Source organism: Electrona antarctica, assembly GCF_951216825.1.
Source record: "Electrona antarctica genome assembly, chromosome: 2".
Lineage (NCBI taxonomy): Eukaryota > Metazoa > Chordata > Actinopteri > Myctophiformes > Myctophidae > Electrona > Electrona antarctica.
This window is the reverse complement of record NC_136807.1, coordinates 26135528-26150488: the sequence shown is the minus strand read 5'-3', so window position 1 is coordinate 26150488 and position 14961 is coordinate 26135528. Positions and strand designations below refer to the sequence as shown.

At 45.3% G+C, this 14961-nt stretch overlaps 2 protein-coding genes across 2 annotated transcripts; both read left to right on the top strand.

Annotated features, from left to right (window-relative positions):
- Positions 1 to 1181: 1181 nt before the first annotated feature.
- On the top strand, positions 1182 to 6246 carry LOC306932723 (leucine-rich repeat-containing protein 9-like; the record flags this gene model as incomplete). Its single annotated transcript, XM_079514628.1, has 2 exons — positions 1182 to 5121; positions 6242 to 6246. The coding sequence occupies 2 exons, from the start codon at positions 1182 to 1184 to the stop codon at positions 6244 to 6246; spliced, it is 3945 nt and encodes a 1314-aa protein (XP_079370754.1).
- A 3231-nt stretch (positions 6247 to 9477) lies between these two features.
- LOC306932714 (solute carrier family 41 member 1-like) lies at positions 9478 to 11172 on the top strand (the record flags this gene model as incomplete). The annotated part of the gene is made up of 1 exon (XM_079514619.1): positions 9478 to 11172. The coding sequence occupies one exon, from the start codon at positions 9478 to 9480 to the stop codon at positions 11170 to 11172; it is 1695 nt and encodes a 564-aa protein (XP_079370745.1).
- Between the last annotated feature and the right edge of the window lie 3789 nt (positions 11173 to 14961).

Genomic DNA, 14961 nt, shown 5'->3' with positions numbered 1-14961 from the left:
AAACTGCTTTTATTTAAATGTAAAGTGGAACAGCAGTGAAATCCACACAGTACCAGTAACTGTTTCGTCGGAAAACAGCATGGACATTCAGTGTTTCCATTTGTGTAGTGTGTGACGTCATATCAGAACTCTGGTCAGATAAATATATACAGTGCTGTTGATGTTTTTAATCACTGACTTCGTCCAAGGACGATGAAAATAGAAAATAAAACACAGTGAGACAAAGATTGAGATTGAAAGAGACAGGCAGAGAGAAAGAAGGTACAAGCTGGTACATTTGCAAATGCTGAGAGACTCAGCATTTGAGAGACAAGTAGAGTTTCACATAACAACATTTAGATTTTTTTTTAAATATATATATTTATATTATATATAATTATTAATCCAGGTGGAGCACCATGGACTGGGGAGAGGAATCCAAAGATGATGATGCACTTTTCAAGGCTAGACTGAAAGAGAGTAACATACCTAAAAGCCTAACAGATGAAGTAATGGGGGATGAATTCTACATGAACAGACCTAAAAGCCTAACAGTTGAAGAGATGGGCGATGAATTCTACATGGATAATACTCTGCACAGACCTAAAAGCCTAACACATGAAGAGATGGGCGATGAATTCTACGTGGCTAATGCTCTGAACGGGTATAAAAGACTAACAGTTGAGATGGGCGATGAATTCTACATGGATAATACTATGAACAGGTCTAAAAGCCTAACAGTTGATGAGATGGATGGTGAATTCTATGTGGCTAATGCTCTGAACAGGTCTAAAAGCCCAACAGCTGAAGAGATGGGTGATGAATTCTGCGTGGCTAATACTCTAAACAGGCCTAAATGCCTATCAGCTGAAGAGATGGGTGATAAATTCTGCGTGGCTAATACTCTGAACAGTCCTAAAAGCCTATCAGCTGAAGAGATGGGTGATGAATTCTGCGTGGCTAATACTCTGAACAGACCTAAAAGCCTAACAGGTGAAGAGATGGGTGATGAATTCTGTGTGGCTAATACTCTAAACAGGCCTAAAAGCAGAACAGATGAAGAGATCGTCAAAGAATTGCGTGTGGCTAAAACTCGGAACAGGCCTAAGAGACTAACAGATGAAGAAATCCTCAAAGAATTGTGCATAGCTAATGGAATACATTATCACACAAAGGATTTTAGCTCAATTGCTTCCCTGGACATGTTCTTCAATGGTTTTCCCAGGATGGTTGGGCTTTGCCACTTTCCAAGGCTCTGCCAGCTTACAATAGTAAATCAGAGCATAAGAAAGATCCATGGCCTCGAATGTTGCCCCCTGCTCAGAGAGCTTTGGGTGGTCGAATGCCGACTGAAGGAGATATCTGGGATACAAAATTGCCTTCACCTACAAAAACTCTATCTTTATGATAATCAGATCAGTGAAATTGAGAATTTAGAGCTGCATGTTAATCTTCAAGTGCTGTGGCTCAACAATAACTACATCACTGATATTGGGGGTCTGAATACACTTAAAGAACTGAAAGAACTAAACCTAGCTGACAACTGTATTGAAAACATTTGTCATAGCCTTGATTTGAATATGAACCTTCAACACCTTAATTTATCTGGGAACAAAATCAGCTCCTTTAAGGAGCTTACCCTGCTAGCCAATTTGCCACATCTCATAAAGCTAGAACTGAAGTGCCCCCTGTCAATCCCCAACCCGGTGTGTCTGCTCTTTAACTATGCAACCCATGTCCTTTACCACCTGCCTCGCCTCCGGCGACTCGACAACTATGATGTCTCGAGCAAGCAAGTGAAGCAAGCAGCCGAGTCCACGGTTATGAAAAAGATGATGTATTATAACATGCTTGTCCGCACTGCTCAGAAGAGGAAACTGACAGAGATCCAAGCCAGTCTTCTGGAGCAGAAGAACACTGTGTCAGAACTGCCTGTGGAGCGCATCAGGGCACTACGTTATGCTATCAAAGGTCTGGAGTGTGAATTCTCGGATAGGCTACACTGCTGCAAGAAGTTACGCTGCAAGATGGAAATACTGAGGGGGAGGCTCCAACATTGGGACAGGAAGTTGGAAGAGATTGAAACCTGGTATAAGCACAGATTGTCACAAGCTACTAGCAGGAATGTGTTTATGGTCAACTGCCTGTTGATAGAGCTGAAGACTTTGGGAAATGTTCGTTTTGAAGAAGGTTGCTCTGCAGACCCTTGGTTCATGTCCTGTCATGATCTTGTGCAATCCCGCTTCTCAGCTCCAGACTACTTGCATCATGGCATCACCGGTGTCAAGGTCAACCACATTATCCGCATCCACAATCGCGCTTTGATGCTTCGGTTTGATGACAAACTTCATAGCCTCTTAGGGTTTGAAGGATTATTCTCCGTGTTCTCGCAAAACTCTAAACAACGACTGGACTACTTGTTTTACAGGTCTGACCCTGAATGTACCACAGAGCAGAATGGAACTTTATACATTGCAGAAGAAGGCTTTCAAAATCCAGAAATGTATAAGGCCTTAGGCAGAGAGGGCGCTGTGCCCTTATCCAATAGCCTATTTGTGGCTGAACAGCCCAGAATTGAGTATGCACAGCGCCACGCCAGTCAGAGCTCCTCCAGACTAAACAAGGATACTGTCCCTTTCAGATATGGTCAGATCATTATTGCCAAAGTATTCTTTGGTCGATGCTTCCCTGTCCAGGAGGGAGACCCAATAGACAGCAGTTGCTACCCCAAAGCCCACTCGGTATATCGTAGTGTGCCCAGTTGCTGTGCGGCATCAATTCTTACACAAAGTCAATGGTTTGTGTTTGACCATGAGCTGGTCTTGCCTGAGTACATCATTGACTTTGAGTATATCACCCAGGACCCAGCTCCGCCGGCCCTCCCTAGCCTTGGCATGGATCAAGATCAGATCGAGATCGACGAGAAGGCCATCAATATGGAACCTGTGCTCAAACCTCGGCCCAAGATGTCGAGCCTTGATGAGGAGATTCTGCTTAAAGTGAACAAAGCTGATGCACTCAGTCAGATCACTGTACTGAATCTCAATGGCAACAGCCTCAATAAGCTAACGGAGATCTCCTGCCTGCAGGCACTGCGGCAACTGACTGTCAGCTTCAACGAGCTCACACACCTAGATGACATCTCGCATATGCCCAATCTGGAGTTTGTGGATGCCAGCCATAACCACTTAGTCACCCTGGATGGGATGAGGGGGCTGGGACAGCTGAAAGAGCTGGACCTGCGCTGGAACAAGCTGACAAAAGCACGGGAGGAGATGACTATGCTCAGAAAACATGCCCCCTCTCTTCAGAAACTGGACACTCGGCACAACCCTTGGCAGAGGCCACAGACAGTCAGAATGACCATATTGGGTCGTCTAAAGGACCTCACACACTTGGATGATTTATTGGTGGCAGAGGACAAGGATTCTGCTGTTAAGAGGGTTGCTGGCTCCATAATTAACCAGTCGTCTCTTCTAGCTCACTGCCGTACAGACAGTGATCAACCATGCAGCCTCAGCCTGCTTTCAACAGCCCAGCTCCTATGCCAAATCAGCCCAGCACCCTGGGAGCTGAACAGAGAACCAGATCCTGGCTGGATGTACAAGATCACAGCCCTGAATCTTGACAGCCAAGGGATCTCCAGGCTGTCAAACCTCGATAAGTTGATCAGCTTGCGTTGGGCTTCCTTTAACAACAACGACATTTCTAAACTGGAGGGACTGGACAACTGCCTGCGCCTGGAGGAGCTGTCCCTCGATGACAACTGTATCACCAGTTTGGATGGGCTACCCAAACTGAGACACCTGTCTAAACTCAGTTTGAATGGTAACAAGCTGTCTCGTCTGGAGGCCTCTGTCCTGGGCCAGCTGCCGTACCTACACTTCCTGTCCGTGGAGAGTAACTGCATCAATTCCATGTCTGGCATCCAAAGGGCCCGTTCCCTCTTTGAGCTTTACATTGGCAACAATCATATTTGCACCACACGAGACATCTCAAATTTGAAGCCACTGAGAAAGCTTGTCATTCTCAATCTTCATGGGAACCCATTCGTGGAGAAAACAGAACACTATCGTATTTATATGGTGTTCCAACTGCCCTCCTTAAAAGCACTGGACGGTATTGCAGTGGATGTCACTGAGAAGGAGAATGCAAAGGATGTGTTTGGGGGGCGTCTGACTCCAGACATAATTGCGGAGAAGCTGGGCCACTCAAACTACTCAGATATTATATTACTCCGTCTTCGCTCCTACTCCATTAGGGTGGTGGACCTGGCTCCGGCAGACCTCTTCCAAAACCTGCATCATGTCAACTTTGATCACAACAACCTCAAGTCATTTTCAGGCCTGATTGACCTGCCTAAGGTCAAGGTTCTCTCTCTGAATCACAATTCCATTGATTCTATCTTACCCAGACAGCAGATTCAGGCACACCTGACCAACAGACAGGTGTTATACCAAAAAGTGACCTCCAGTGGCTATGGTCAGCAGACCAAGGGCAGCAGAGATGGCCCGATGGAATGCTTGGAACCACTGATGGGCAGCCTAGAGGTGCTACATTTGAGTCACAATGGCATCTCCATTATGGCCAAGCTACAGCTCAGCAGGTTCAAGAATCTTAAATCACTCTTCCTTGAAAGTAATGACATCAGCCAGGTGGAGGGCTTGGAGGGGTTGCGGAGCCTCAGGGAGCTGGTGCTGGACAGGAACCGTATCAAGGCCTTCAGTCATAACTCCTTCATAGGCCAAACAGCACTGGTAGAGTTGCGCCTGGCAGAGAACCGCATCCGAGAGCTAAACTATTTGGATCCAATGGTTGAACTCTGTCGCCTGTTCCTTGACAAGAACAGTATAAGGGACGTTACAGAACTTGACAAGCTAGAAGTCCTTCCCTCGCTGACTGAACTCTCTCTTACTGAAAATCTGGTGAGCAGACGCTCCGTACACAGAATTGCGCTAGTGCAGCGTCTCTCCAAACTGCAGGTCCTGGATGGAGTAATGGTCACCCACGAAGAGAGGGCCGGGGCTGAACTCCTCAATACGGACACACTGTACCCTTCAGCCTCTATGCCTTCACTGGATGTGTCTCTGCCCGGAAATATGTCTCTAAAGATGACAAGCCTGAGTGGGGGACCGCAGAAGGGTATGTCAGAGGAAAGAACCCAAAAGCAGATGACAAAGTTCAAAGTCTTAAAGTCACCAACCAAATCCAAATTAAAAAGACAATTCCAGATTCAAATGTTAGGGCAAGAGGGGCCAAAATAGGAAGCTCGGGCATGCAAGCTAAGACAGTAAAAACAAAAGAAACAAAATAAAACACCTAGGATCTGACAGAGAACAGAGGAAGTGAGCTAGTTTAAATACACATAGGAGTTGATGAGGGAACAATCAAGCACATGTTTAGGAATGCAGAGCTGACCAGATCTGACTGGTCGATGTGAGGTGCAACGATTGGTAGGGAGCTGCAGGACTGACGAGGGAGTGGAGACCAAGCCCCCAGGGAGGCTCTCCAATGTTGAAGCACTCAGCCCTACTGGTTAGAGCGTGAACTGCAGGTGGACCCGTGGATTCATGACGAGGAAACCCTGTGCAGCTGGGGTTTAACATTGAGTGCTCGTTTGCACTTCCGCATTTGATTACCAAAATGTGGTGGTCAAATATGTAGAGCGTTCTTCCGGGTGCTTCAAAACGCCACTGAGCAACTTCTATCGAAATGAATAGCGGGGGCGAGGCTAACGGCCTCTATCCTTTTATTACTCTATGGTGGAGACAGGTGCAGGTAGCATTGAGGTGAGTAGAATGAACTGTGGGTAAATGCCAGAGAGACAAACAGAGATAGACTGTGACATCAAAATAATTTGGTGCAGGACTTAAGCCCAAACCAGTGCAACTGGTCTCCTTACAACAAAACAGTTTTAAGGTCAACTGCACCAATGCAACTCCTTGCAACTGTCATTGGGGATAAAGGTTGCAAGTAGCTGCATGTTGAAAGGAGTTGCATTGCTATTACTTGGTGTGGTTTGGGCTTTATGGTTTGATTATAAGCAAGGATTGCATTTAGGAAACATGCTCTATTCTGGAAACTGAATTAAACCTTGGATTAGACAATAGTGTTGTTATACATATACTCATTACAGTGAATTATCATGAAAACACTCCACTACCTGGGATGTTTTTTTTTTCTTCTACTAAATGTATTTATACTGGACTTACTGTTTTATTGTTTTCTCGGTTTTCACTCACTCTCCCTTCTGTGCGTACAGTTTGAAGTTAAGGTAAGCCTGTGAACATGCATAGAGGAATACAGTTAGAGGGGAAGATATTATCCACATTTATAAACAATTACATTGTACTAAATGTATGATTATGAATGACTATATGGCTTGATCCCTCGATCATTATTTATTATTTGCTATTGTATTTGTATCATGGGGGTGTTCTCCCTAAGCCATGTACTATGGTGTTTTGAATAGTTGAAGAAGTGTATCAATGTAGCTCTCTTACCTCTTCACTTATCTGATCACACAAGTATTATTATTTGTTTGCTAGCAGCGATAGGATCCTTTTTGAGCGGTGCAGCCGCTCCAATGCACAGCTTTGTGTGTATGTCTGTCTGTCCGTTTAGCACGGAATGTGGTCATATGATTGGACATTGTGTTGTTTATGTCATCAGACATCATCATTGTGATGAAAGGCACCACTCACTTCACACAAGTGTGATTTTTTTGTAAATCGCTTGCTCTACTATATGAGTTCCATTATCATCACTATTAGTTTTTGAGTGGTGTAAACCACTCCTACAACTGGCTTTGTTGTGCAGAAAAAATTAGCATGGTTGCTATGTTCACCCTGTTCACCCGGGTGTGATTTCATTACGTCAGACATGATAGTGCAGAAAAAATGAGCATGGTTGCTATGTTCACCCTGTTCACCCGGGTGTGATTTCATTAAGTCAGACATGATTTCATTAGTGGTGTAATATAGCCTGTCAGACATAGCCCAAACATTTAGACTCTCGTAGAGGTTTTTTTCGATTCTGACGAATCTCTCAACGAGAGTCTAAACGACTAGGTCCCCTTTAAGAGGGCTCGTGTTTACGAACACCCGCCGGACATGTGGGGCAATCTTGATTATTTTTAGATTTTGCATTTGTACAAGATAAGAGTGATTTTGAGGCACAAACGTAAACACGAGCCCTCTTAAAGGGGACCTAGTCGTTTAGACTCTCGTTGAGAGATTCGTCAGAATCGAAAAAAACCTCTACGAGAGTCTAAATGTTTGGGCTACGTCAGACAGGCTATATTACACCACTCAGTTCACACGGGTGTGATTTTTTCTTATATCAATGATGATTAGGACCCTTTTGTTTCATTTTTATTATATTATTATTTATTTTTGAGAAACGCTAAATAAAAACAACCACTGCAAAACAACCACTGCAGGGTCCTAGTGCCGGTAAGTATTAAGCGTTGGTATACATTTTATTTAAATTATATGTCACTTTTAAACATGTTTGGAGTCATGTTAATGTCTCCTCTGGCTTTTGTGTTTCACCCCAGGCAGTTTTTAAGTTGCTTGATTCAGTATTTAGACATTTTATTTTCATTTTATCATTGTCCACCTTACTTATACCAAACCCATTGCAACTTCAAACTCCATTTAACCATGTTAGATTAATCAAAACCACCTGTCATTGGTTCTGGTGACTGATATTCTCTACACAGTGAGGGGGCTGTGTATTTTCTATTACTTTCTTCATTTATTTTATTTATTTTTGAGGGGCTATGCACAGCTTTGTGTGTATTTGTAATTTATTGCCTGGGCATGGAATGTGATGATTTTTTTTTACATTGTCCCTGACCTTTCCCCCATTCCCCAAAAAAATGAATTGAAAAGATGCCCCCCTCACTTAGAAAGACAATAATATCAGACACCAGAACCAAGGATGGGTGTTTTCACTGAATCTAACAATCTTACAATAAATGCACCGTGCACGTTTCTGTACATACATCTGTCAAATTCGACACACGCATTCCACACCACCACAGGGAGTGCAGTGCTCGGCCTTGAGTTGTCCAGAACCGCCTCAAAAGGCAGGCTCTGCCAGGGGACCTAATGAGCCTCCACACCTGTAGAATTCCCAGACTCTGTCTGAGCCAATTGATTGCCATGGCAACCTGTCTGAGCCAATTGATTGCCATGGCAACCTGACTGAGCCAATTGATTGCCTTGGTAACCCCAGCCTACACCTGCAGAATTCCCCACACTTGATTACTAAGTCAGTCCACTTTTCACAGTATTCTCTGTTTACCACTGACTACACAAGGACTATACCCATTATGGCCAGACAACAACAGACCGATATAGAGAGCTCCATATATGGGCATAAAATGGATGCAGGCGCCAGGCAGACATAGACAGATAAAGAGATCTCCATATATGAGACTCAGACAGACAGACGGTTATCATTGTTCCCAAGTAGGCCCGTGCCCAGTGCACAGTGGTTAATTAATTAAAATGGAGATTGAGGGCGGAGATGATGTTTTCACCAATGTTTGTCTGCCTCTCTGTCTGTCTGCATCTAATCTCGCAAACTAGCAGCAGTTGAGTTCATAGGGCTCAGGAGCTGGAGCAGGTCATCCAATGATCCTGGGTCGGCGGTTCGAATCCCGGCTCTTCCTGTCCACATGTCAAAGTCTAAAGGGTTATTTCTAAATAAGTACCGGTAAACTAAACTGTGCCTTAAATCAAACTGTAGACTGACACTGAACAGCATATGCGGTGATACAAACACAACATAGGTTGCCAATTTAAAATCTTAATTGACCGCTAAATAAACATACGATCGACCACACTAGTATTATTACACGTTACGAAAATATATGTATATTTAAATAATTTTTACAGTTTTTATGACCATAGGCTACATTAACTGTGGTTGTAACATTTTGTTAAAACAATGGTTTGCTGCAGAAAACAAAAATATTACACGCAACTACACGTATCTCGCCTGCTTACTTAAAGTGTAGATCAATTAATCAAAAGCACATTTTATTTCAATGGAAAACAACAGCAGACATTTTTTTCTGTTGGAAGTATGTTCCAGAGAAGGATTCGCAGACAAGATTGTTAAATGAACTGCAAAGGCACCTGCACAAATTGCCATTGTTAGGCATCCATGGTGACAGTTTGTTACATGAGTGACATCTGTCTTTATATACACACATATATATAAATATATAAGGTGTCGTAGAAACCTTTACACATCAAAGTTATTCTGATGATGACAGAGAGTGACAGCGGGGGCGTGAATGACGAGTCAGAGAAAAGTAGACAGAGCATGCGAGAACTTCTTGCATCCAGTCTATACAGCACCACTTCAAGGTCCCCAAAGGGGTTAGGTTAGATCTCACTACCTTGGACAGCTTCCGTCATATAGAGCGGAACCGAACAGTCCCCAGTGGGGTTTGGTCATGCTAACTTGGACAAGGGCATCTCCATGGCTCCCATCACACCTGTAGGGGCAGAAGGGGCAGGTGCTCCTTTGCCCCAGACAACAAGTTGCCCTCCAACCCTCCTTCAGCCTACACCACCACCCGCCACAACCTCTCTAGACATCAGCATCTACATGTCCTCTGGGGTAATGGATAAGAAGAATGAGGGAGTGCATCTGATGCCGACCTTCCTTAACTCGAATCGATCTGTTCAGTCGGTCATCCTTGCCAAGCACCTGGACGAGGTCAGATGTGAGAACACCCCTGAAGGAGCATACGAGCTCACAGAGGTCACCTCTGTCATGGACAGAACAATTGAGACTGATGGCGACAACTGGTCAGAGATAATAGTGAATGCCAGCCAGAGCAATGAGAGCATTGTCACCAGCACCACCGACCAGAGCCCCGAACCACCGGTTCGACCACCGAGGTCTCTAAATGAGACCTCCTTTACTATCCTTTACCAGGTAGTGTTTCCATTCCTCTTGGCCGGGTTTGGGACCGTGGCAGCGGGGTATGTACTAGACAACGTTCAGCACTGGAAGGTGTTTACAGATGTGACCTATATCTTCATACTGGTTCCAGGGCTAATGGGGCTCAAAGGTGATTTGGAGATGACATTGGCTGCAAGACTCTCAACAGCAGCTAACATTGGTCAGATGGACATGGCTCAGGACATGTGGAAGAGAATCATAGGCAACTTGGCCCTCATCCAGGTCCAGGCCACTGTTTGTGGTTTTGTTGCCTCTATAGTTGCAGTTATTATTGGCTCTATCTCAGAGCAACAGTTCAGGTTGGGTCATGCCGTTCTGCTGTGTGCGTCCAGTGTGGCCACTGCATTCATAGCCTCTCTGCTGCTAGGGCTAATGATGATTGGTGTGATCATTGCATCCAGGAAGGTGGGGATTAACCCTGACAATGTGACCACACCCCTGGCTTCTAGCCTGGGAGACCTGATCACCGTTTCTCTGCTGGCAAGCATCTCAACTGGACTGTACAACATGCAGCTGGAGAACAATTACTATGTCAACCCATTAGTGTGTGCACTGTTCGTGGCATTGTGTCCATTGTGGGTGCTCATCGCAAGGGGTGTCCCCTCCACCAGGGAGGTGCTTTACTCAGGCTGGAAGCCTGTCATCATTGCTATGATCATCAGCAGCATTGGCGGTCTCATCTTAGAGAAGACCGTCTCCAATCCAAACTTCGATGGCATGGCTGTCTTCACTCCAGTCATCAACGGGGTGGGAGGAAACCTAGTTGCAATTCAAGCCAGTAGAATCTCCACCTATCTGCACATGAACGGCCTTCCGATGGGAGACCCGAACCCCAATGCCAGGAGGTGCCCCACACCTTGCACCACCTTCTTCAGTCCGAAGTTGAATTCTCGTTCGGCCCGTGTGCTCCTTCTCCTTGTTGCCCCGGGACACCTGGTCTTCCTCTACACCATCACCGGTCTGAAGGGAGGTAACCCGACGTTTGCCTTCGTCACCTCCTACTTAACTGCGGCACTTCTGCAGGTGATGATCCTGCTCTACTTGGCCAACTGGATGGTCAACTGGCATTGGGGCCATGGGACAGACCCTGACAGCTACTCCATCCCCTACCTAACAGCCATTGGGGATCTGCTGGGGACAGGCTTTCTAGCCCTGTGCTTTTGGATCCTGTTGCTTATTGGGGAGACTAAACACACACACAAATAGAGACAACCTCCTGTGTAATGCTTAAGTTATCTGGTGTGTAATTCTGTGCTGTTTTTAATATCTTGTAATATCCTGTGGCTTATTCGGGAATAAACAGGAAGATGCTTCAGCAAGGCATCTGGCTGAGTATACTTCAACAACAGCATGCTAGAATGGACAACACACTGAAGACGATGGGCCGTGGCAACCACCAGATTCATTTCATCAGTGTTCACCCTCCCATATATGAAACTGCTTTATTTTGTTATTCTACTAAATAACAGTCCTACTACTTTTTTGTTCGTCATTATCGTTGTGTTTTCATTCGGACAATGATTTTTTTATTCTTGGTATTTGCACATTTTATATGAAGAATGTATGTCTGCTCTATTTTAGTAGGGCCAGTTCCATTCCTCAATATTATCAATGACTCGAGCCTGTGATAAAGTATCAAAGGCTCAAATTATAACTCAAATTCAAACCTCCCATGCAATGTCGATGTCAATCCCACTAAGCAAGATGAGGATAACATCACCCGCAGTGCGTTGGGAGGAGCTGAGAATGTAACTTTTAAAAAGTGGGTGCCTTCTGAGTCCCTCTACTCCCATCATGATTGCGTGGCCACGCACAGCTCAAACCTATAGAAGTCAAGTTAGCCAGGAGTGGAGCCTGTAGCTTAATTTGACTCAACACGGGGACGTTCACCTGGCCCGGACACATACAGGATTGACGGCTCTTTCGTGATTCTGTGGGTGGTGGTGCATGTGGGCCTGGCTGCTGATTAATGTTTTTAATTCCAAAAACGTTGCGTGTGAATATGGGTTAATGATGCAGACTGTGTTGAGTCAATCATTAGGCTCCTAAAACTAACCTTAATCCTATCCTATTCTACCCCACATTGAATGCCTAGGACATGCATACATGTCCTATCAAATAAAAACATAGGATGCCTAGGACATGTATACGCGTCTTAAGGTGTTTTATTGATTAATGTAGGTCCTGGTCCCTAAGCCACATCTCGTTAGCTCTGGAATGCTAGCGCGATGTAGACGGACAATGACCCGAAAATCTAAATGGCCTCGCCCATTGAGTCACAGTCTGTTCACCTTTTCCAGATGCTTTTATCTCAGATTCTAATCCCAGATTCTGATTCTAATCAATACGAGCAATTTGTTTACGGCTGATTTTGGCCACGGGTGCAAGGTTTATGTTTCGGGTGACTTAGATATGTGATCCGATCCGGTACTTTTTGCCTCAAGCAAATCCGCTCAGAATGGAAGGCATTGGCAGGGGCGAAATAATTCATTAATACCTCACAAAAACCTATGCCTTGTTAACATAACCCTAACCTCACAAAAATATACCTAAATCTAACCATAACCCGGCCTAAACCTAACAACCAGTAAGACGCCCTGAGGGCGCCCTAAAGGGCGAAGTCGTGCTGAAACAATAGAGCTTCTTAATACGGCACAGTTAAGAAGCAGGAGTTAAACTATTAATATGGTGTCCGTGAGCTCAGATGTAGAGTTGCTGGCCGGCATCATGCAGATCTAGGTGATGATCCAGTCATTAGGTCAGATCATATTTGAACTGGGTCCCCACCCTGACAAGCACTTGGAATTCACCATTTGTCAGCCTTCTGATTGGTCCCTGACTGACTAACCAGCAGGCTCTTTCTGCCTTGTTCCGCCCTGGTTCCGCCTTGTTTGTGTTGAATTTGCTAAAACATCATTTAAAAACATCAAGCTGCAGAGGCTTTGTAACCAGTTCCACCACAAGGTTCCTGAAGGAAGTAGTGATCAAAGAACTTTCCACTGCGGCAGAACGGAGCAGTCACTGGCTGTGGCTGAAACGTAGGGACGCAACATGGGCTTCCAGATGACCATGTGGTGCCACCATGCGACACACACCCAGGTCTGATCAGCCTGTGGTGGGCCAACCTCGGCAGAGGGTGTCTTGTGATAAGTGGCCGAAACACCCAATGAGGTCGGGGCACACAACTGAAGATGTGTCGTACTGGTGGCACCACGGGATCATTGACAATTCCACCCCACCCAAGAGGACATCTCCAATCAATTGTTGATCTTTAACAACCAGCCCTATTAAGAATCCTCAGGGAAAAACTAAAAACAAACGTGATATGCCCAGTCACCATGCTGCATTGTTCCTTTTTACTGACAAGTTTAAAATTAGAATTGAATACACAGAATATCAATACAAAAAAACAGAAAAAGATGTTATTTCAATGGTAGTGGATCGAGAGAAAGGCGTTTTGTCCTCAACTGCAGAGCATCAGAGAGGGTTGTGCAGACAGCCCAGTGCATCAGTGGATGTGTGCTTCCCTCCATCTAGGACATGACATGTGTCAGCAAAGCCCATAGAATCATCAAAGATCCTACCTGTGATCAATGAGGGTTCAGGGCTCAGGGCTTGAGGGAGGCAATTGGGATTGGGCTAAGACTCCCGATAAACAAGATTGCGGTAGGTGTGCAGTGTGCTGACCAGTACTGCACACCATGTCGAAGGATAAGAGTGGTCCCTGTCATGTGGGGCGGCAGTGGCTTAGGAGGTAGAGCGGCCGTCTTGGAATATGATGGTTCCAGGTTAATTCGATTCCCTGCTCCGCCTGGCTAACGGCCTATTCATAGACTGGATTTTCGGTGGTGAGGTGACCACCGCTCCGGTGGTGAGCTGACCACCGGAGCTGAAATAACATTGAGCGGTGGTGAGTAAAAACAGAGAGAAGGGCTGGAGCGGTGGCAGTGGTTTGCTCTTCACCGCGGCTCGTGACGTCATGTTGTAGTTCGGTGGTCACCTAACCACCGAAAATCCAGACTATGTATGAGCCTTAAGTGTCAATGTGTGGGGCGACTGTGGCTCAGGAGGTGGAGCAGGTCGTCCAATGATCCATGGGTCGGTGGTTCGAATCCCGGCTCCTCCTGTCTACATGTCGAAGTGTCCTTGGGCAAGACACTGAACCCCAAATTGCTCCCGATGTGCTGGTTGGTACCTTGCATGGCTTCCGCCGAAATCGGTGTATGAATGGGTGAATGTAATGCACAATCTATGTAAAGCGCCTTGGATAAAGGCGCTATATAAATGCACCATTTACCATTTACCAATGTGTCCTTGAGCAAGACACTGAACGCCTGACTTCCCCTGAGTACATTGTAATGTAAAGCGCTTTGGAAAAAATCACACCCGTGTGAACTGAGTGGTGTAAGGTATTATATAGCCTGATCAGCTGTGGTCTGACGTAATGTCTGACGTAATGAAATCAGCATCAACCAATCAGCATCAACCATGCTCATTTTTTGGTACGAACAGACACGTAGACTAACAAATCACACCCGTGTGAACTGGGTGACCATAGCAACCATGCTCATTTTTTGGTACGAACAGACAGACATACAGACAGACAGACACGTAAACTAACAAAGCCAGTTGTAGGAGTGGTTTACACCACTCAAAAAAAGCGCTATATAAATGCAAGGAAGGAAGTCATGGGAGAGTACAACCACTCAACCCCAACACTGCGCCCTCCCAAGCCGTAGTTTGAGGCCAGTATGACGCCATGCGTAACTCCATATTTGGGTAAGACTGATGACATATTGATGACATCACAATGGCATTCAAAGATCCATATGGAGATTTGCACATGCAGGGACGCCACACCGTTATAGGCCCTGTCTCACTAGCGCTATCGTTCTGCATAAGCGTTAATATTCTAATTACAATGCGTTGTAAAATCAGAAACGAGACCTGAACCTTGCCGATCTGATCAACACCACAGACAGCACCGTAGTTTCC